The following is a 23,246-nucleotide window of genomic DNA, read 5'->3' as shown; positions in this document are numbered from 1 at the left end:
AGGACTTGATTCCAACCTGCTTGCCAGTGCTCAGGAGGCAGAAGCCTGTGTTTTCTCACTGGGTGTGTGAAGGTGCTTCCCCGACATCTTTTCCTTCCCCAGAAGTAAAGATATTCCCGCAGGGAGAAATCCTTCCCCAGCAAGTACTTTTCCTGGGAACGGGATGATTCAGGAAGGGCAGGTTTGTTCCTGCACAATACCCTCAAAGATGATAGGAAGTGGGGCCCAGCGAGTGCCCCAGAATCCCAGGGAAGTGTGACTAGGAGGCCAGTGTTTGTTGCTGGCAAGGAGAGGAACAAGGGTAAGCAGGTGGGAACACACAAACAGAGGAAGTCCATGATGAAAAGAAACAACAGGACACAACCCCAGACCCATGGGGTGAGAGGGGCCCTGAGCCTGGAGACAAGAGCAGGAAGTTACTCCTTAGGACCTAAGCCGTCAAGACACAAAACACAGAAGCCATGGGGACAAGGCCTGTCCTGCCGAAGTGGGGCTCTGACCACCACTTCCTGGCTAGAAAGAGGTGCCTTGGCATCAGCAGAGACAGTCGCTGTGGAGGTGTGACTAACAGGAGGGGGAAGTGTGCTTCGTAAACTGTCAAATTCTATACACATGTTTGTTGGCTGTTATTCTCTTTCAGAGTGTTAGCCTTGGAAACTGTAACAAGTGGCAAGGCAGGTGATGGCATCGTGACAAGGAAACAGGATAGCCAATGCTGGTCTGTAGAGTTAGAGCTGCTGACTGCTGGGGAAGGATGTGGACTCTTGGAACAAAATTGAGCTCGGCCTCCTCTAACTTGTGTGAAACAGCCTGTGAAGGCGTGTGCTGCTGCGGATCTCATTCAGATTCCTTGGAGGCGTTGCCCACTCCCAAGTGAAGGCCTTGGACAAGACAGCTCTTTTATCAGAGGGGGAACACCTGTTTTATTTATTCTTTTATCCATTCAATCGCTGTTTATTGGACACCTATTTTGTGCTAGGTCCTGTAATAAAAAGTATGATTACAACTGTAGTAAACACTATAAAAGAGATATACAAGGTGCTATAAGGGTCTATAATCCAGACGTGTAAGGTATATAGTCTGCTATATAAGGGCCTATCATCAGGATAGCTGAACTAGTCTTGTAAAACCAAGGAAGTGTTGATAATGAAGCTGAGATCCAAAGAGTAGGGAGACATCAACTGGGTAAAGAGGAGACCAGGAACAACCCAGGAATAAGGAACAGTCTATGCAAAGACCCTGCAATGGGATAGAGAAAGACGTGTATCAGTTTTTATTCTGTCAAGTCACTCCAAAACTTAGTGGCTTAAAATAACATCCTTTCTTTTTTTTCTTTTTTTTTTTTTTTAACAGAGTCACACTCTGTTGCCCAGGCTGGAGTGCAGTGATGTGACCTCAGCTCACTGCAGCCTCCGCCTCCCCGGTTCAAGCGATTCTCCTGCCTCAGCCTCCCATTGGGATTACAGGTGTGCACCACCACAACCAGCTAGTTTTTATATTTTTAGTAGAGACAGGGTTTCACCATGTTGGTCAGGCTGGTCTCAAACTCCTGACCTCAGGAGATTCACCCCTCTCAACCTCCCAAAGTGTTGGATTACAGGCGTGAGCCACCGTGCCTGGCCTCATCCAGGCAATGTTGTAGGTTAGAAACTTGGCTGGGCTCAGCCAGATGGCTCCAACCCTCTGGGTTAGGTAGTGGCTGATCTCAGCTGGGGCTCACTCATGCATCTTCAACAGTTGCCAAGTCTGTGAGGAACTGGCTGATCGATGGCTGGGACTCCTCTTGGTGGGCTTTTCTTCTTCAGCAAGCTACCCTGGGCTTCCTGCACATGGCAGTCGAAGGTTTCCAAGAGGCAGCAAGAGAAAGCACGCTCCAAAGCTCAAGTACTTTTCACATCTCTGCACTTGCTACTGTTCCACTGACCAGAGCAAGGCATGTGGCGGAACCCAGAGTCAGTGTGGGAAGACACTACCAAACAGTGTGGGTACAGGGAGGCATGAACAAACTGGAGGCTGTAACTGCAACAATCCACCACCATGTGTTCATGAAATCAAAGCAGGAAGGCTGGAGAGTGAAGAGTGGAGGGAACCGTGGTACTGGATGAAGCTTGGGGTGGCAGGGGCTAGAACATGCAGGCTTCAAACAGTGCTGGGAGAGTCTGGTCATTATCCTGAAAGCAGGCAAGCTCTCTGGTTTCTGAATTTCTCCTGTGGGCATGGTCATAAAAACTAAATCCCTTGAAGGCTAAACTGCCCTTGGTGAACTGGCAAGCTTTCCAGGCTTGAGGAGCGGAGCACAGGATCTAGTACATGGCCTGGCCCCATACAACCCTGCCTGAAGCCTGTGCAGCTATCAATGCCCCAGGCCTTCCCCACTCTGTGCCTTTGCACCGCTTCTTCCTCAGCTTCTCCATAGGGCCAGCTCCTACATCCCCAAGAATCAATTCAGGCACCACCTCCTTAGGGAAGACCTCCCTGATTTCTCTAAGCTCAAAGACAGGTAGAATGAGACCATGAGGCCTAGCAAACCAACATGTGCCTCATTACAGTGGCCTTGTGTTTTCCAGGACCAAGTTGGTATGAGGCCCAGCCCTGCCCGTGTGGGCAGAACACTTCACCCAGGCTCTCCCTCTCTTTTTGCCTGTTTGCCTTCCACGAGACTGCGTTTCTTGAAGGAATGCCTATAATTCCAGTGCCTACACATACTTGAATGAATAAATGAATGAATGAATGAACCCATCACTAAACAGGGCTTTCCTCCAAAAGCTCCAGCCAGCCTTATTAAAGTCTTCTGTCATGGCAGTTGAGGGAGGGTTTCTCTTCAGCGAGGCCAAGATCTCCAGTGTCTCCCACTTCCAACCTGAAGCCACGCACCCAGAGGAGAGAAGTCTCTGGCTCAGGGACAATCCACCACAGGGCAGTCAGAGGTGAAGACAAGTGCCTCGGCATCACTTACCCTAACAGGGGAAGAATCAGCCAGCTGTGGCCATTGGAGCAAACTTTCCCTGGGTGCTGGAACAGCCAGCCAGGGGCACTGAGTGAGGACCACCTGGGCACTGATGCCATGAAGCCAACTGATGAGTCAACTTCCTCATTGCAGCCTGGAGAAGCAGCTCCTATGGATCACAGGCTGAGAAGAGCCCCAGGACCTGCCCACCAGTCCTGACAGAGGCTTTTCCAAGTCAGCTTTCTGGTCTTAAAGAATGATGGTGTAAATTAGCCTGCCTCTCTTGCGCAGAAGAGAAACTGAATCTCAGGGAGATCAGCTTTGGACTTATCAGCCACCTTAACAGTTATGGCCATCCAGATAAAAGACTACATTTCCCAACCTCCATTGCAGCTAAGTACGGCCAAGTGGCCAGGCTGTAGCCAATCAGACATGAATGAAAGCGATGTCTATAATTTGGAGATTGTTCTCATACATGGCAGAGGTGTACTGTCCTTTCCTGTTTTTTTCCTTCCTGCTGCCTGGCAAGCCTTCTAGGTCCATATAGCCATGGGCAATACCTTAGAAAGATGAAGCAACAACATAGAAAGAGCCAGGACCCCGAAATCTGGGCACATGACCTGGAAGCCACCATACCAGACCTGAACAGCCTATGCCTCTTAAATGAGAGTGAAAGAAAATAGGCTATCTAACCAACTCACACCCATGAGCATGGCTAACTTTCAAAAAAAGAAAGAAAATAACAAGAATTGGTGATGTGGAAAAAATTGAAACCCTTGAGCAGTGTTGGTGGGAATGTAAAATCATTCAGCTACTGTGGAAAATAGTGTGGCAGTTCCTCAAATGATTGAAAATAAAACTGCCACATGATCCAGCAATTCTCTTTCTGGAGATATGCCCAAAGAATGGAAAGCAGGGTCTCAAGAGATCATTGTACACCCATGTTCACAGCAGCAGTATTGACAGTAGCTAAGACAAGGAAACAACCAAGTGTTCATCTAGGGATGAATGGATAAGCAAAATATGGTATGTCCATACAGTGGAATATTATTCAGCCTTAAAAAGAAAAAGAGATTTTGACATACGCTGCAACATGGATGAACCTTGAGGACATTACACTAAGTGAGATGACCCAGTCGTAACAGGACAAACACTGTATGGTTCCACTTACATGAGGTACTAGAGTAGTCAAATTCCTAGAGACAGAAAGCAGAATGGTGGTTTCCAGGCACTGGAGGTGGGTGGGTAGGTGAGGAGTTTTTGTTTAATGGGTCCAGAGTTTCAGTTTTACAAAATGAACAGAATTACAGATCTGGATGGTGGCACACGTTATGAATGTATTTAATGAATGGCACACCTTAAAAAGGTTAAGATGGTAAATTTTAAATTCTATTATTTTACCCCAATAAAATTTTTTATAAAAGAAAATCACCTATCTTGATTAAGCCACTATCAGTTAAGGCATTTGCTAGAGCTGTTGAGCTGTCTGCATCCTCCTGACACATGTAAAATAGCCCAGGACTGAGTTTCCTCAGGAAGCCCTTCTTCCAGGGTTGCCTAATCACCAGACACTCCACTGCCCCAGAACAACAAAGCTGTGACCTGCAGCCACCCCAGGGACAGGTTATTTTCTTGGAATAAGAGCTGGGGAAGCTGCCTGGAGGAACCTGCTAGATTGCCAGGGAAGGGAAGGGGAGTAAGCACAGCAGATTCTCTGCCAGCGTAGACACCAGTAAACCTGTACCGTTATTCAAAGTCAAATACTTCCAGGCCTGTGAGTCAGCAGCCACTGCCCTGAGGCACCCCACCCCTTGAAGTTTCCCCCTCCCTGGCTATGGTAGACCCAGATCCACCAACTAAATGGGTAACATTTAGCACAAGGAGGGATCCCAGGATGTCATTCTTACCTCCAGCTACTCTGATTCAGCAAGCCATACTTGAAGACTTTGAACATTATCCCTGGCTATAAGTTACCTGGTCTCAACTGACTGAAGGAAAAAAAACACGGCCGGGGGGCAGTGACTCAAGTCTGTAATCCCAGCACTTTGGGAGGCCGAGGAAGGAGGAATGCCTGAGCTCAGGAGTTCGCGACCAGCCTGGACAACACGGTGAAACCCCGTCTCTACTAAAATAAAAAAAAAAAAAAAATTAGCCAGGCATGCCAGGCGTGGCAGTGTGCACCTGTAGTCCCAGTCACTCGGGAGGCTGAGGCGGAAGGATTGCTTGAACCTGGGAGACAGAGGTTGCACTGAGCGGAGATGGAGCCACTGCACTCCAGCCTGGGCGACAGAGTGAGACTCTGTCTGGGGGGGGGGGGGGGGCGAGGAAAGCCCTAAACTAAACTCAGTGTTGAGGGTGACAAGAGTTCTGAAAAGCAGACTTGTCGTTCAATTCCCACCTCCACTTCTTTGTCGCTGTCCTCCCCAAAGCCAGGAACATCCAGACCCCGCTGAGGCTCTCTGGTACCCATTCAGAAGGTCCCACAATCACACGCAGAGATTATTGCACTCTTTTATTTACAGAAAACACACATAAAGCATTTCAATGTTCATTTAGCAAACTGATCCACTCTTTTTTTTTCTTTTTGGCACAAAGAAATATCACAGATGGACCCCGAGATCAATCAGAAGCTCATAAGATTCATCAGTCATCACTGGTCCAGGGGCGGCCACGAGACTCAGACAGACAGCATCACCACAGACTGGAAACAGAAACAGGTCCACGTTCACCTCACAGTAAAAACCTGCCTCACCGACAGGCAAGGGCGGGCAGGAGGGGGCAGTTTCGCTGCTCTAAGGGGGAAAGTGGGTGTCAGGGGCAGGAAGCAGGGGTGGGGAAAGGATGGACACCATTCATAAATTAGAGACAAGTGGTCCTCTTGTTTGTATCCTCTTACCTTGAATAGTAAGACAGTGCAAAAACTAGATACCCGACCACTCACCCATTCAAAAGCTTGAGAAGTCGCCTCGCGGGTGCCCGTGTGCGTGTGTGGATGTGTAAGTGTGGTGCTTGTAAACATTGTCACCGTCCGCACAGAGACCCGATATCCGTGTGTCTGAATGGGGTGGGGTGGGGGCGGGACCCCACTTCACGCGCCCTCTGCCCCAGTGATTCCCGTCCAAGACGTAGTGCAAATTTCAGAGACAAAAAGGGGCAGAAGGGAGTGGGGTGAGCTGAGGGCAGGAGGGACACGAAGATGAGGTGGGAGACGGAGGGGGAAATAAGGCAACAGTTAAAAACGGTCCATTTTATCAAAATCTACACCGTGCGCCTCCCGCCCCCACCCGCGCCGCCCGGGTCACGAGAAGGGGCGGAAGTCCCGCTCCTCCACCAGGCTGACCGAGGGGTTCTTCAGCTCCTCCTCCGAGGCGGCGATCTTGTAGCCCAGCTGGGCCAGCACCTGCTGGCAGGCGTTCTGGGCAAAGGCCACGATGTCGTAGGAGAGGCGGAAGCGCCACTTCTCGGCTGTGGCAGCCGAGTTTCGCACGGTGCCGTATTTGTGCTTGCCCAGGGTGGGGTCGCCCCGCGTGTTGTTCTGGATCCAGCGGGCCACGTGGCTGTCCAGCGGGATGCCCAGGAACCCGTAGATCTCCTCGGTCTTCTTCATGGGATTCCGGGCCAGGTCCTCGTAGCGCACCAACATGTACTTGCCCTTGAGCCACGGGGGCCGCATGAGGCCGGTGGACACGGAGTTGGAGAAGTCCTCGCACACCGTGGTCAGCTGCGTCACGTCCAGGTTGTAGGGTTTCCTCCCCGTGCCGTACCAGAGCCGCCAGAGCCGGTACGTGTCCCGGAAGGTCTCGCTGCGCGAAGCCAGAATGCCGCGGGGGTCTCGGACCAGCTGGATGACCTTGAGGTTTAACCGCGGGTCTTCCACCAGGGCGCGCAGGTCGTTCACCTCGGGCACGCGCACCGTCTTGATGGCCACGTGGCTGCGCTCGCGGCACGCCTCTGCCGCCACCGTCAGGTTGAGTAGCCCGCACTTGCGCACGCAGTCCCCCTCCTCCAGGACCAGGTCGGCTGGCCCCGGAGGGTCGCACACAGGCCGGGAGCAGAGGACCCGGCTGGCCCCGCGGCGAAAGATCCTGTCGGTGGTGTGGTTGACCGGCGGCGGCTTGATGTAGTTTTCCAGGAAGTAGAGGTCGCAGTCGTAGAGGCTCCGCAGGAGGTCTCGGCTGGCGCCCAGCATGACGCGCCGGTCGGCGGGGCTCTTGCCCTGGGTGAAGCGGGGGATGAGCGTGTTCTGGACGTGGTAGAGGGGCTCAAACAGGTAGAAGACGTCCAGGTGCTGGTTGAAGAGCTGGCCCACGAAGGAGGAGCCGCTGCGCGTAGTGGCCAGAATGAGGATGTGGGTCTTGCGGGAAAGGTTGTAGGCGAAGGTGGGGCTCTCCTCGCACAGTCGCTCGGCCAGCCCGGCCTCCGCCAGCCCGGGGCAGGTGTGAAAGGACTTGGCGGTGAAGGTGCGGATGGCCGTGTACTGGATGGCAATGGAGGCCAGGGCAAGGAGGAGGACGGCCTTCCAGGAACATTGCATGGCTGGGCACCTTCATGGGGCTGCTTCTCCACGGGGCGAGGTCTGCGGGCAAAGGCAGTCAGCGGTCAGGTGCCTCCACGGTAGGGGCACTAGCTTGTCCCTTGGAAGAGCTGGTCTCCAGGGAACCCAGGGAAACGCCCGACTCCCTGTCCAGTGCTCACCACACACCCTGAAGACCTAAGCGGCTTCTACACTAGACTACCCTTCTCTGGGGGACTCCTGGGAGCTTTGGGGAGCTGAACAAATATTCCTTGCACCCACTGCAGACAGCTGTGGAAGCCTCCTATCGTGAGCTCTGAGTTCCTTAGAGGGGCCTCACAGGGCAAGAGCCTGACTCTCCCTACTCCCGCACTGAGGGAATGGCCAGGGCCTGCCTCAAACCCCGCCCCTCCTGCCTGCCAGCGTTTCCCACCCCCAGGAGCTGGCGCCCAGTTCTCCAGGTGGTCCTCTTTCCTCTCCTCTGCCCATCCCTAGGGGGAAGAAGAGTCCCTATCAGGTGCCTCCATCTGACCCCAATCGCCTGAGCGTGAAGGACCCCTGCAGACCACGGTGGGTGAGTTGCCAGCACGGCCAGGCAAGGTGGACAACTGTGTCAAGCCCCCTCCAACTCATGGATGCAGGTGACCACTTACTCCAGATGTGGACGTCTGGGGCTCATGGAGTCTCTAAGAGTCTCTGGAGCAGAGACAGGTGTCCAGGGTCTGCTGAGAGGCGACCCTTCCCAGCACCCAGGGTCTGCTCCTAGTCTCTAGGGACAAGGGTCCAGGCCATGGAGGTCACGTAACGCCCACTGACACAGTGAACTGGCCTGCAAAGATCTTAGGGAGTCAGGGGCCTCCATTCTCACCTCCTGTGCCCCCTCTGCCCACAGAAGGGGGACTGGGGAGGGACCATGGAGAAGCAGAAAGAGCAAATGGGGCTGCTTAGAGTCCAGGGTCAGGAGCCCACCTGAGCATCCTGCAGGCACCCTCTCTGGAGGCTGGCTCAGCTACCAGACCTCAGTGGGGACTGGGGCTGCCCCCAGGGAGAATGCAGGAGGGCTCAACCACTTACCAAAGAGGGGCTGCTCCAAGCTGGGGAGTCCACAGCCACCAGCGTCTCCAGGTCCAGCTGGCAGTCCCAGCCAGTGCAGCAGCCCTGTGGCCAGCAGACTGCAAGAGACAGGGAGGGGAAGGGCTCAGAAGGTGGAGCTGGGGTCTCAGTGCCTCCTCCCCACTCCTCTTCTGTGTCCTGTGCCCCACAGTCTGCCCCGAAGGCCAGGCAATAAGGGCTCTCTCTGCCTGCTCTCCAGATCCATCCCTGACTCAGCGCCCGAAACACCCCAGTGCCATCTCTGATCCCCTGAGTGTGGCCCTCTGAGTCCTGGACTGTATTCCACTCCTTTTACCTTCCTCGCCCACCCCACCACATCCTCCTAATAAACCGCAGTCCCTTTGCTCACACCAGAACCCAGCAGGCAGGGAGGCTGGCAAGGTTCTGCATTTTAAATCCATGAAACAATCCTAACCCTTTAAAATTCAACTTGTGCAACGATTCCCCCAGGAAGCGGGTTAGCAGAAGTCAGCAAGGGCAGGGGGGCTCACCCCAGGCCTCCAGGTCGAAAGGGCGCCTCCAACGCAACTGGGGAGAAAGTCTTCTTCCAACCACACCGAAGTGACACCAGCTACCTGAAACTCAAAGCAAAAGTGGACCAGGAAGCATTCCTGACCTTGATGCAACTCACAGAGTCTGAATTAAAACACCAAGATCATCACCTTATCTCCGTTAACATCTATTGTGCCAAGCCCCTTCCCTGCATCAGCTCGTGTCCTTCTAGCACGAACCAAATGTAGAAGTCAGTATCTGCCCACTTCACAGGGGAGAAAGTCGAGGCACAGAGGTATATGAACCGGCCTGAGCTCTCAGGCCTGCTTTAACCCTCATCTGGTAGGTTCCCCAGAGTCCAGCTCTTTCCCTCTAAGGAGATTTGGCTTCCTGTTCCTCCAGCTTAAACATATTTGGCCTCCAAACATGCATTCCGTTACTGGCCCCAGCCCATTTGTGAATCAGCATGACGGGGACTGGGCAGGCAGATGCTTCTGAGACTCAGAGCATGTTCCTCCCTTTGCTGTCTGGTCCTGTGGATCTGTTGGTTCACAGCTTATTGGGTGAACTCAAGTGCTTTGTGAAGATTCTTCCCACACCCCACTATTTGGCATGACTCCTTTGGGAGTGGGTGAGTGGATCCTCATTTCCCAAACTCGCAGTGCTGCCTGGCTCAGCTCACCCCATAAGCACTCTCGGAGGTCAGAGTCCTCACTCCCACTGTTCAGATGGAGAAATCAAGTCCTGTTTTAAATAGGAAATTTCACTTCTTTAGGAATCAGTGCCAGATCACCAAGCGGCAGGCAAGAGGGAAAGGGGCGCAGTTTAGATTCTTAGGAACTTCTCAACGTGATCAGAGAAAAACCGCAATCCCAACCACACTGCATCCCACCCCAACCTCATCCCATAGTGGCAGAGGATGCTGGTCTCCATCAGGGGGCTGGGCCAGGTACCTGGGGAGAAAGACCCCTCTACTTTAAACCCGACTCCCCTGCAAGTGCAGGCCTGCTCTGCCCAAGTGCCCCAAGGCGAATGTGAATGGCTTTCAAGAAACAGACAGGGAATATCATTAATAATAGTGCCAGGTCATATTTTTAAGTTATTTAGGAGTCTGTTCTTTGGCTGCAGCATCATTTCATTTGGATGCACTTCCTTTGTATTTATTCACAGACATCTATCAGAACTCCTGTATGTGCTGGGCACAGTTCTAGATGCTATGGGTCAAATAATACCAAGGAAGGCAAGCACTTGCTGGGCATTCACAATGTTCCTCCCAGGCACATGCTTCTTTCACAGCCATCAGCTCATCGCACCCTCATGCCAGCTCTATGAAGTTGATACTGTCACAATCCCATTTTACAGATAAGGAAGCTGAGGCCCCTCAAGGTTAGATAACTTCCCCAATCTCACACCCCTAATAAGGAGCCAGGATTCCAGCCCAGGCAATGTGCTAGGAAGTCCATGTTCAAATCCTTTTCCCTAATTCCACTCATATTCCACCCTCCTTGGTCCTCATCAAGACAGGAAACAGAATCCTTAAGGAGTCTTCACTTAATTCTGGGGTTCCAATTCCAAAAGCAGAATCCACCCTAGGGTTTTATTTAAAGAGGAACATCTTGCCATCTTGCTAGGGAGGGGGCCATTTGAGTTTCTTCCCCCAACTCTTCCTCCACCCAGAGAAACGTAAGGCCAGGACTGGAAGCTGCTGCTTTGCTAATAAATCAGAAGTCACTGAAGCAGCTGGATGTTATAAATCCCTAAGACAGCGAGACTCAGCCTCGTAAGGTGTGGCCTGGACACCGAGGAGGGGAATGCGTTTGAAGGCCCAGCCACAGGCCATTCCCTTGTACCCCCGGGGAGGGCAAAGCCTGGGCCTGGGAATGGGAAGATGGGGGAAGTCCAGCCCTCCTGGAAATGCCCCCACTCTCCCAACCTGGCAGAGCTGGGCCCGGGGCTGGCCAAGTGTCCTTGGTATGCTAAAGGCATCTGCCCTGGAAACCAGAGGCCCTGGGGCCAGGTCCTGTTGTTCCCAAGGGAGCCTTAGCCACTGCAAAAGACTCCTCAATGCCCTCATCCTCCAAGCCAAACCGTGGTGCCCAGAGCCCATCCCCTAGGCTTCTAGCAACCTCTGGCCTGGCCTCCCTCTACCTCTGCTTAGTAAAACTCCAAGCAAACCTTGGATACAAGAGACCAGGATCTATCATTTCTGTTAGAAAGCAGGCAAGTTGGTGAACCTTTAGTCTCCATAGAAAGCTCAGATTTCATTATCAGCCAACTTGAGATGAGGGCACAGACTGGGAGCAGTGAACAGCTTTATGTTGGAGAACTGTAATTCACAGTAAGCGCTCACACCCTGAACCATGCCTACCTGGATCTGTCACTCAGCAGGTGTGTGGGCCTGTGTGATTCACCAGCTGTCCCTGAGCCTCAGTTTCCACATGGGCTGGTAAGAATTGAAGGTCTTAAAGCATTTAGTCAATGCCAGGCATACAGACACGATCCAGCCTCTGACACCAGCCCTGCTGATCCCAGCTCAGCCACTTACTGGCTGAGAGATCTTGGCTAGCTTTCTTCATCTCTCTCTGGGCCTCTGTGTTCACACATGCAAAAATGGGGATAATTATAACAAGGCTGTTGTGAGGACTAATTAGTGAGTACAGTGCCTGACGCAGGGTAAGCACTCACTAAATGTCAATTAGTATCGTCATCAGTAAATGTCTGCTTTGCTTTCCGTCTCAGGAAAGGGCCTAGAACAAATCATCCTGCAGCCCACGGGGTCTGGTTCTACCCACCGCCCCTTCTTCCTGCAGCTCCTCTCCTGGCCTGGGAACTTCTTCCTGCTGAGCCACCGCAGTGGCTTTCCTGCTGCCCTCTAGTGACCACATCCTGCGGTGCCGCCTCGTAGTCCCATCACCGCTGCTGTATTCAGAATTCTGGGACTGTTGGCTACAACCTGATGTGAGGATGCAGCCAGCAGGAGGTGATGTCGAAAGATGCAGTGAGGTGTGAGGATGGCACGCCCACCCGGGCTGCGGCCTCTGCTCAGTACACCCCCACCTCAGCCGCACCGGGAGAGCCCAGCAGCAACAGGCAGCCTCGCCTCCTCCCAAGGGCCTCTCCTGCTCATCTCATGGTGCTCTGTCAGGGAAGGAGCACAGACCTGAATGTCACAGGCAGGATTGGCCCACACAGCCTCTGCCTTTCCCTGGCTGGGTGACCTTGGACTCAGCCCCTGGCCTCTCTGTGCCTGGGTTACACCATAGATCCAGTGATGACTGAAGGGCCTCCCGGCTCTAACCGTGGTGTTCTCTATAATCCCGGAAAGGCCCCAGACTTCATTCTCAGGCACAGTTGGGGCCACCCACACAGCAGACAGGGGAACCCTCCATTGGGAATGGGAAAAACCCAGTCTTCTTCCAGGAAGATTCTAGGGCTGGGCATCTCTGTCCCCCACTCAGCCTGATCTGTGGCAGACCCAGGGAGTGGAGGCCTTAGAACCTAGCGGTGCTGCCCTCTGCCAAGTTAGCCCCACATTTTGCTGTAGAGAAATCCCATGAAACCCAGGGCTGAGGCCTTGTTTCACCTGTTCTGGGCCACAGACCCTTCGAACCACAATCCCTCCCCTTAGAAATGCCACTGGTGCCCACAATTTTACACACACAATTTAGAAGTTTCCCAAACCTCTGAAAGCTCGAGCATGGACACCCCGCCCTTTCCCAGAAGCTTAACCCCATCCTTATTAGCATGTCCAGGGGATTATCTTTCCAACTGACTATATCAGAGAAGCCTCTTCAGACATGAATATACGGATAGAAACAGTCACTCAGCACATATAAGTTTCAAAAGCTAGAGCCAGAAAACACATGTGTAATAGTACACCACCATTTCAGATTTGTTTAGGGAGGTGGACATGTATATTTGCATATATGCATAAACAATCACTGAAAGAGCTTGCACTGAACTAGTAACAGGAGATGCCCCAGATGGAGGGGGCCTCGAGAAGACTGAGGTAGGAGGAGACACTGTCTACACTGAACTTTTTTATTCAGTTTGAGTTTATTAATTTTGGGGGACACAGTGAAGCCACTCCATGTAGGAAGTAGAGAAGTGATTGATGACAGGGTGTGGTACTGAAAATCAGCCCTGGCATCTCACTGTGCCTCCCACCCTACCCCCGGGCACTGCCAGCCAGCTCTCCCCACCCCCATTTCCAAGGCACCAGGGTCAAAGACACTGCTTTTCCACCAGAAATGGGCTTTGTCTGCTCAGGTGGGCCACTAAGGACAGTAGGCAGCTGGGGACTGCTGAGACACAGGGCCAGAGCTGAACTGAAGCTGGATTTCAGAGGGGGCCTGGGGCTACAGGAGCAGCTGAGCCCTGGGTTGGGGAAATGACTCTTCTCCCAGCAACTCCTCCCTGAAAAACTACTGTGAAGCCCTGGGGGATGAAGAAGCAACACAGTGAGGGCGGGGGAAGAACCTGAACATAGTCTTTCCGGACAAACTCAGGAGCCGTGATGAATGGGGCCCCAAGGCTCTGGGGTCCCAAGAACTGGAGCAAGGTATAAGGGAATGGGGCAGGGAGGGAGGAGCTGGCAAACAGGCCTCTAGGATGGAGACTGCAAAGAGGAAATGCTTACTCCCTGGCTCTGACGTAGCCAGCACTGATCCACCGTAAATGTTTGTTTAGTTAAGACTAAAACACATAAAACAGCAAGGTGTTTTTCTCTAAGGAAAACGAGGTGATGAAAATGAGGCAAGGCAAGGGGAAAACAAGAGTGTAAGAGTCTGAAAGAACCAGAGGCCAAGTCAGTGTACAAGAGTCACACCATGTGTGGGCTACCGAGCTAAGTCAGAGCTTCCTGGCAGCCAGTAGGAAAAGGGAAATATTTCATTTACTTGTTTCACAGGACCCATGAGATAAAGATTAAAGCATCCACTCAAGAGATATCCAGCTATTCCTGACACTGAATTCAGTGCAAGATTTCTCCCCAGGGAGCTCTTACAGAGCCCTGTGCGTATGCCACCATGAACCCGTCCTCAAGACTTTGTACCTAAGAAATCCAAAGGCGAGTTTCATGGGACAGTGTCCTAGAGCATCCTTCCATGGGGGCAGTATGCCAACACACAATCCAACCAGTGCAATCTTCTAGGGGGTTGAGCTGCTGGGATCCAGACTCGGCCTCTGTGGTCTAGGTCAGCCCAATGGACCCCTTCTCTTTGGGGTCATGCCCACCTCAACTGGAAACACTGTGAGGTCTATGGACCCTCTCTCCAGAACCTGGACCACCACAAACATGGTACTTGTGAACAATCCCTAGAGTCCCTGGGCCCCGCAGGCAGAACCACTACATCTTTTGGGCACCTCCAGTGGGGACAAGCTCTCACAGTCATGGTTTCCAACACAAGCACCTGGAGAGCGATGGGTCTACCGATTTTTCACTATCAGCAGGGATGCCCAGCTGCCTTCTGTGAGATCCGGTGTCTCCAGGGCAGAGCACTCCAATGTCCACATGATACCCATGGATGTCTCAAGCCGCCTGGAGAAGGTGCCCACAGGCATTCGGGGAAGCAGTCTGGGGGGTGTTTAGGCACCCCAGCTGTGGGGCCACAGAGGCCTGGATTTGGGAATCCGACTGCTGTTGCCTTATAGCTATGAGGCATTGCACAAGGCACTTAACCTCTATAGGCCTCACTTGTCCTTATGTAGGAAATGGGAGAAACGATCACAGAATCTAATATTTGGGCAGTGAGACAGAAGGCCGATGGGTGCCCACAGCTTAACACAGTGGTAGGCACAGAGCAAATGCTTATTAAGAGCCATGACCATGATTTTTATGGACTACTAAATGCACAAAGAGGCACCATTGGCCTGGAAATGTTTTTAAAAGTTAAAACAGATGCCACAGCCTGCTCCACTGAAGCGCCAGCAGCCTGCGTGGTTGGAGACCCTGACTTGTGGCTGCAGAGACCTTGCCTGGGGTAAGGAAGGCACCTCACATCCTGCCGTGGAGGGTGGGAGTCGGAGGGGGTGGTCCCAAAGCCAACCTGAGGGGAAAGTTTTCCCCAGCAGTGGGGAGAGTGGCTGACCTCCTGGCCACGACACAAGGCCCCAGTGTGCCCAGCTCCTCTGGGGGAGGGATGAGTCAGAAGGTCCCGGTTCCCTGTCTCAGGCCAGCCCTGGTACAGCCTGGCCTGTGGTAGGCGGGACTCTACAGCCCCGACACTGGGCGGAAAAGCCCCGGTTTCCTGTCCCCCGCCCCACCGAGAAGCCACAGCCAGAGTTGGAATAGTACCGAGGCCCCACCCCCTGGACACGGGGCTCCGGCCCATCCTCCCAGCTTCAAGGAGGAGAAACATCAACAGGAGCTGGAACTCAGGCAGCTGCTGCCGGCCAGGCTGGAAGAGGGGCCCGCCTGTCTCTGGATCCAGGAGTCTCCAGCCTGGGCCACCTGCACATTAGGCCATTAGGCCTGGCTGGCCCCATGGGGACGAGGACTGCAGGTGGAGAATCAATAGGATCCTGAGCCTTGAGACTGTCACATGGGATGGAGGAGGCTGCAGACGCGGATACTCAGAGACGATCACAGACGTGGCTCCCGTCAGGGGATGCATCCCACAGGCCAGGTGCCACTGCCACCTTTCACAGATGAGGAGCAGTGAGGCTCAGCAAGTGTGGGAACTTGTTCAATCATGCACCCCTAGCCTGCGGTGGCGCTAGGATTCAGACTTGGCTCTAAAAGAATCCCAAGCCCTGGCCCTAATCACAGAGCTAAAACCCCCAGGCCACACCAAGAGCGTCACCCAGCCAGAGGAAGGGAGAGGGAGCACCAGGGCCAAGGTTGCCACCAGGATCCCAGGACACATTGGTGCCGATCTCAATCATAGCATTCACCCCCGACCCACATATTGGTGCATCTGATACCTACTGGCCATCCCCCAGGATCAGGTTCCTGGGGCATCCGCTGGTGGGGATTAGGGGCTGCCAATGTGGCCCTTCCTGGTTGGTTCCCCTGGCATACGGATAGTTGTGTGCCATCTCACCACTTCCCAGAGGGTTCTCCCTCCCCGGCTGAATGACAAGAATGAAAATGATCCCAAGTGGGTGTGGACATGGGACTGCTGCACCTGATAGGCAGAAGCCCAAACACACCGTGCTCCCTACACGGTGGCTCCGGGTCTGGGCTAGACAAGCAGGGGGAGCTTTGAGTGGTTTTATGACCAGGGAACCCAGGAATGCCCAAATCCTATGCCACCAAAAAGACACCAAAGAATGTCTTTATTACCATCTGGCCTGAAACAATCTGGAATGGGGCGTTGGGTTTGGGCTGTCCGCCCAGTTGAGGCTTCCCTGCTCTCTAAGCCCAAAGCTTATCACCAGCCCACAGCTGGTCCCAAGGATGCCCTTGGGCCGAGATGCCAGTGAGGCTCACCCTGTCACCCCTCTTCTGCTGGGTGAGAAGCATTAGGAGGGGCCACAGCTCCACCCACTGGGCATATGGCCAACCAGATGAGTGTCTCTGCCTGCCATCAACAGGGACCTCCATTGTAGAACACCATGGCGGCTGCTCATATACAATGGCGGCCTAGCACCTTGGTATGTACCTTTCACGCCTCACCTCATTGGATCCTCTTCACATGCCTAGGGGTAAGAACTACAGCTGAATCAATTTCACAGGTTCGGTACTGAGGCTCAGAGAGGTTAAGGGATTTGTTCACGCAACTCAGAAGTGGCAGGAGGAGAATGGATTTCAGGCTATGCGGGTTGTGTGTGAGGTGCATATGCAAGTGAGGTCGTCATCTCTCCAAAGCTTTCCCTAAAGGCTTCCCTTCCATCCCCACTCTGACCTCCTAAAATGTCCAAATGACTCCATTCAGCTTTGTTGACCCTTTTTGTGTGTCATAAATGGCTAGGAGCAGCATAACAGCATAAACAGAGGGTGAAACCCAGACCTGAGTCCTGGGCAGCCTTAACCCTTTCTGATTCTCAGGTACCCACGTGAAGTGAGGTCACACACCTCTCCCAGGGCAGGAGAGGGGCTTAAATGGCATCTGGCATATAAAGCTGTTAGCATAGTGGCTGGCACACAGTAATCTCTCAATCAATGATACCTTCAGAATGTCTGCAGCAGGCTCGTCTGTCTGTTTCACCTGCCCTGCAGAATCCTTGAAGGAGAGCACCAGCCCCCCTTCATCTCCCTCCCCTAGCTCTCTCCTATCCCTCCTCCCCAAGTGCCCAGCTTGGGGCCCCTACACACCGCAGGGACTGAGTGAGTCCTAAACAACTCACTGACACTGGCAGAAACTCGGGAGAAAAGGAGCCACGCCTTCTTCCCCATCCCTGTTAGCATTCCTGACAATTCCCAGCCCACCACCTTCCAGCTCTAATCAAGGAGCAAACACAAAGAGGGAATCTCTAAACATTTAGAAAACGCGGGAACCCTGTGCCCCCATGCGGCACCGTGGGGATTTATAAAGAACAAATCATGCCTGACAAACTTGATAGCTTTCTTGATAGAATTACAAGACGGGTAGATGAAGGAAACGCAGGCAGGGTAATATATCTTGATTTTTAGCAAAGCATTTGATACAGCGCCTCGAGTAATCTTACAAAATTAATTCAAACAGACTTGGCCCTAAGCACTTGTCATGAGACATAATAGCAGGAGGGGGCAGGTCCCAAGGGCCCCGGTGGAGGAGGCAAGCCCAGAGGAAGGGGCTGGAGGGCCGCGAGTCTGGGAGTGGGGACAGGGCTGCCAAGCCTCAGCATTGGGTCAGATCTTATCTAACGTCTTCATTAATGATCCTGAGAGAGGGAGTAAACAGTCCGTTAATGAAATTTGCAGAGGATATTAAATTGGAAGGTGTTGTGAACACCAATGAGGACAGCAAAATGGTCCAGAGACACCTGTGGGGGGTAGAACGTTGGCAGGAAACTGAGAGCTGGGAGGGGGTATCCATGGGGGTGCCGGGCAGCAGCTGGGGCTGCTTGGAGAGCCAGAAAGAAGGGAAGGGCATCCCCAGGGCTGGTGTGTAGCTGAAAGAGGCTACAACTAGCTTGGGCTCTGGCCATACAAGCAAACCCCAGAAATCTCACTTTTCCCATCTGTGAAATAGAAGGAAGGGCCGGCAGATAAAGAGCAGGCTTTGCAGCTCTGACAGCTGGTTGTGATGGGTGTGGGATGTCTTTAAGGAGCCTGGAGCTGAAGCCCATCTTACAGAAAGGGAGGAGGGAGCCCTGCCATGGAGCAGGGAACCTGAGGGCCATGGAGGGGAGGGCTGCAGTGAGAGAGAAAGGCCGGTAAGGCAGACCGGCTAAGGCATCAGTGGCACTCAGAATCTCCCCTAGCTGTACTCCTCAATGCTGCTGAGGCAGGCACTGGGGCAGGGAGCCCTCACCCTGCCCCAGCAGGCAGGACGATAACTGATCAGCAGCTGCTCAGGCTGGAGCCCCAAGCCTGTCCAGACTCGCAGGGCATGCTGGGAACACTTGAGCACTAGAGGTTCTAACTTGGGGTTAGTAGAGTGTGCAGGATCTGTAACCTTTCTAAAGAGCTCCCTGTCCCTTTCTGGCTGATCAAGAGGGAAATAGATGCTTCTCCAGACAGATGAATCAGCCTCTCTAGGATCAGGGACAGTGGCTTGCCCCACCCCAACCCCTTCACTCTGTCACAGAGAGCCACCATCTCTGCCTGGACCTCTTCTGCTCCTCTGTCTGCCCCAACCCCTAGGGGCTCCAGGGCTGACCCCTCCCTTTAGCAGGAAGGCTGAGGCAGGAAGCTGCCTGTCCATCTGGATTTACTCCCACAAGGCTGCTAGACAGGTAGGGTCTGAACAAAACCCAGAGCTGCCTAACACTGTGCCAGACCCTCAGGAACCTGAAACAAATGCTCTGTAGAAAGAAATGGCTGGCTGCTTTCCAGCTGGGGGTGTGCCGAGGCTGCTGGGGAGAGGCTCTTTCAAAGCAGGAGGCCAGCCCAGCCAGATGTGAGGACCACCTGCTGGGACCGAGGGTAAGAATCTAGGTGAAATGCTTGGGGAGTTTCTTCCAATGTCCTGACTTAATTCCTAGGAATGATGCTTTGGAACACTTACTATGGCACCATTCTAAATGTGTCTCATATATTACTGCATTTGATCTTCACAACAACGCTATCAGGTAGGAATTATTTTCTCCATTTACAGAGGGGGAAACTGAGGCAGGGAGTGGTAGCCATGAGGCCAGGCACCTAGCCAGAAGGTCCGTGGGAGAAGCAGCAGCCTGCCAAGAGTCACAGCAGCAGCTGTGCGGCATCCAATGGTGGGACCCCAGTGGGTGGGGAGACGCAGCCCCTCCGACGGGGAGGCCAGAGCCTTGCCCACCCCTCACAGTCCTCACCGAAGGGAGTTGGTCCAAGTCCCGCCACACTTGTGGAGCCTGGTTTTACTATATGTTTCCCTTCTCCCCCACCACAGCCGCTACACCGAGTCCTCTGAACAAGTCTGTTTCCATGGAAACCATACAGTGACTCAGGGCTTCGGGACCTTCTCTGAACCAGATTATGAATATAAAATGCTCCCTCCCGCACCAATGCAGAGTGGAGTTGGGAAAGTAAAGAGAGACCCACAGCAGACAAGGGAGGGAGACAGAGGGGTAGGCAAGTGGAATCCAGTAGGGCATGAACCTGGCCCTCCAGGGAGGGCCTGGCACTTGGGCCCCTCCTGTAGACTCAGTGGAACACAGAGGTACTCCTCCTCCCATGCGACCCCTCTATCAGCGCCATCAGCACCAATCTTGCCCAGGAGCTAGGGCCCTGTCGGCAAGGGTTGGGGGGAGAGTGGTCAGGAGGATACATCCCTCTCCCAGCAGGGGCCTGTGCCTCGCAGAGATGGCTCAGGGGCCAGGACAGACGGAAGCTTGACTTTGGATGTTGGGAAGGAAACCTCTGGCCAAAAGCATTGCAACTACTCAGCAAAGAGGGAGATTTGGATTTTAGGGAAAATTCATTTCTGCTTTGAGATGGGAAAGCTGGGTGTGGAGTGAAGGGGCTGGGGGTGGCACCTAGCCATGATTTCAAAGACCCAGCAGAGTTTGGGGGATGATTAGCAAAGACTTGCTCTCCCTGGCGCCCCTCCCCTCCCCACCCCACCACCGTGAAGCAGCCTGGCCTAGGGCTGCTCACCACCAGGATGAGGGACTGGCAACAGGAAAATGAAAGGTGCCACGCCAGGCTCCTGGCCTCCTGCAGGGGTTCAAGGCCCAAGGGCAAATCCACCCACTCCTTTCCCCAGCAGCTCCCTAAAGACCCGGGAGGGAAGAGAATGGAATAGTTTGGAAGCCTGATACCTCCCTGGTGAATGCAATGTGTGAGTCATGACGGTGAAAGCACTTTGAAAAAGAAACAGGGTCATCATGATGCCTGGAAGTGTCCCCACTGCTGAGGACAGGAGCCTGGGAACTGCCTGCCCAGGTAAGGTCTCTGCCTGAGACAGCGGGCCCCACCGCAAGGGGCTGAGGAACCTCTGAAGGTAGACACCTGGCCCACTGGTTCCCACCTGCTTGGCTCTGACGTCCCTGTGCTTGTCAAAGCAGCTTCCTCCCAGCCAGGGTGCCTGACTCCTGCGCCCAAGCCTGCCCCCAGCTCCTCCCACCCCTCCAGAAGATGCTGGACTGAATTTCTGTCCTTGACTGGACAGCCACCTCCTCTGCCCCAGCCTCCAGCTCCGTCAATGGCCCAAGCCCGTCTTCGGGCACCTGGACACTAGGAGTGGCCCTTACCTAGGGAGTCCCCTGCCCAGGAGCAGTTTTAAGTCCACCAAGAGGAAGCCGGCCCCAGAGCTGAGGAAAGCAGTCCTGCGAAAGGGCAGGCCCGGGGTGGGGGAGGGGACACACCTGAAATCAGGCCAAGGTGCCAACCCAGGACGACCCCCGGGTCTCACCTTCCTCAGGCAGCCTGGCCTTTTAACGCCCAGCATCCCAGCTGGATGCTACCGCGAAAGCCAGCACTGGTAGCTTTTCGCTACCGCGAAAGCCAGCACTGGGTCCCTGGAGCCTGGGAGGGGCTACTCCCCGGGTCCCACCCAGAGAAGAGCTGGAGGGTTGTTCCGGCTTCCCGTGGGGGGCTCTGCACCATCCGGCGGCTCCGGCCCCACAGGGGCCCAGCTCATCGCAGCGGTCTGGGTGCGGAGGCCGGGCCGAGCGGAGGCCGGGCCAGGGCTGGGAGCAGGAAGCAGGGAACTGCGCCCCCGCCTCCGGGTGCAGCTGGGTTTGGAAAGTTGGTGCCGGCGCGGGGAGCTCAGGGTCTCAAGGCGCCTCCGCAGACCCGAACCAGGAGGGTTGTGGGGTGGTGAGCCCGGAGCAGCCCCCGAGTGCGCTCCGCAGCTGAGGGGAGCCAGGCGCCTCGGGGACCACCGCGCGTCTCAAGTTTGCTGCCCTCCTCTAATGGGGGCAGGGAGGGCTGGGGTGATCGCTGCTCTCATCGGCCACCAGCCTCGGCAGCCCCTTCCTGCGCCCAACACACCGCCGTCCCTCGCCGCCGCCACTCCTCCGCGCACCGCCAGTAGCTGCTGTCCCCGAGCGGAGGGGCGTCTCCCACCGCGCCCGCGCCCCTCCCGGCTGCTGCAGCGGAGTGTCCGCTCCCGCCCGCCCCGGACCCCGCGGGGCCCGGCCAATACCTGGTCGGGGGCGCGCCGGGAGCAGCTGCAGCGCCCAGCGCCGGCTCCATCCTCGGGTCTGGAGTCAGGGTCGCCGGGGGCCCGCGGGTGGCGGCGGGGGCAGCAGCGGCGGTGGCATCCTCCGCCTCCCGCGCCCTCCTGCTCGGCCTCCCTCCTCCCTCCTCTTCCTCCGACTCCTCGTGCGGCTCACGGGCCCCTCTTCATGGCCCGGGGGCGCAAGCCTGGGGCGGCTAGAGCAGCTGAATGCGTTCTCCCCGGCCCGACACCGGACCCGGGGCCGGGGCTCAGGGACCCGAGAGACGCCGCGCCAGGGGCCGGGACCCGAAGCACCGCAGCCCCGGGCGCCAGGGGAGAGCAGCAGCCGCAGGCGCCGTAGCCTCTCGGAGCGCCCGCCCGCGTCCCCGAGCCAAGAGCAGCGGCGGCAGCGGCGGCTACAGCGCCGAGCGAGCGGCGGGCGCTGCGGTCCCGGCTCCACCCCCGAGCCGCCCGCCCCTTCTCCTCCCCACCCCTTAGGCGCGCGCCTTCCCGCCCCCCGCGCCGCCCCAGCCGTGAGCGCCCCGTACACCCACTCCGCAGCCAGGCTCCAGAGCCCGCGCCCACCCACCCGCCGGGGGCAGCCACGCCCACCACCGGGGTTTCTGGCGGCCGGCGGGCAAGGGCACCGGCTGTCTCTGGCACCTCTCCGCGTAACCTCCCTCTCCGTTACCCCCGAGGGCGCTGCTGGCCGGGCCGCCAAAACCTTTCGCCCGAGCGCCCCCCGCCGCGGAAGTCCGGCTGGAGCCCCAGCCTGGCCCCTGGCCCAGCTGTCCTTTACCTCTTCCCCAGCCAGCGGCACAGAGGGACTTCAGAACCCAGAACTGAAGCCAACCACCTCTGTGTGCAATACCTCCACACACACTCCTAACCCTTCCTCCTCCCCCGCCCCTCTGCTTCTCAAGTGTAGGGATTCATCATTTGTCCCTGCTGCAGTTGTCCCTCTTGGGCAGGGTCAGGGGGTGTCTTAATGGGACTTTAGAGTGGGTTTGCTGGCTGACTGTCTTCTAGGCCGCTCCTCCACCCTGCCCACCTTCTTCCTACCAGACTGCCCCTGGCCTTCTAGGTGGAAATCTGGAGCTACCACTGCTTTTATGGGTGAAGGATGGGGACAGAGCTGACCAGCCGAGCACCTTGGTCCTCTATCCTCTGCACAAATATTGACTGAGCATCTTCTGCAGGCCTGGCCTGCACGGGCACCAGGGACTGGTTGGTGAACCTCTCAGAGTGGAGTGGAGGAGAAACAGGGTGCATGAGCAGAGCAATACCATGTGATCAGTGGCCCCTCAGCTGGAGAGGACGGCCAGGAATCCCAGCTCTGCCACCACCTCTGACATGACTGAGGCTGCCCACCCCAGTGGCCTGTTTCCTCATCCGGAGACTGGGAAGGTGCTTCGACTGGCTGAACCTCTGATGCTCCTCAGTTCTGACCAAATGATTATTTCTGAAGCAGAGGAACAGTCAGCGTCTATCTCCACCCGGAATCTCAGATTCC

The 23,246-nt window shown here is 55.1% G+C and overlaps 1 protein-coding gene across 3 annotated transcripts; it reads right to left on the bottom strand.

Moving 5' to 3' along the window:
- Positions 1-5,444: 5,444 nt before the first annotated feature.
- CHST1 (carbohydrate sulfotransferase 1) lies at positions 5,445-22,163 on the bottom strand. 3 transcript variants are annotated; one of them, XM_003909987.4, is made up of 4 exons: positions 21,719-22,163; positions 9,065-9,148; positions 8,535-8,632; positions 5,445-7,523 (listed from the first exon to the last, which is right to left on the bottom strand). In XM_003909987.4, exon 4 carries the CDS (start codon positions 7,479-7,481, stop codon positions 6,246-6,248), a length of 1,236 nt encoding a protein of 411 aa, XP_003910036.1. In that variant the 5' UTR covers positions 7,482-7,523; positions 8,535-8,632; positions 9,065-9,148; positions 21,719-22,163; the 3' UTR covers positions 5,445-6,245. The 3 variants fall into 3 exon arrangements, with proteins under 3 accessions (XP_003910036.1, XP_031509388.1, XP_009184499.1); XM_031653528.1 differs by having other exon boundaries at positions 9,065-9,154; positions 21,719-21,805; XM_009186235.2 differs by lacking the exon at positions 21,719-22,163 and having other exon boundaries at positions 8,989-9,077.
- Between the last annotated feature and the right edge of the window lie 1,083 nt (positions 22,164-23,246).

The sequence above is a fragment of the Papio anubis genome, chromosome 12, assembly GCF_008728515.1.
Source record: "Papio anubis isolate 15944 chromosome 12, Panubis1.0, whole genome shotgun sequence".
NCBI lineage: Eukaryota > Metazoa > Chordata > Mammalia > Primates > Cercopithecidae > Papio > Papio anubis.
The sequence above is the reverse complement of the archived record's forward strand: the minus strand, read 5'-3'. Positions and strand labels throughout refer to the sequence as shown.

Bases quoted from the DNA above. Each gene is read 5' to 3' on its own strand.
- CHST1 (XM_003909987.4), bottom strand. From the start codon at position 7,481: ATGCAATGTTCCTGGAAGGCCGTCCTCCTCCTTGCCCTGGCCTCCATT.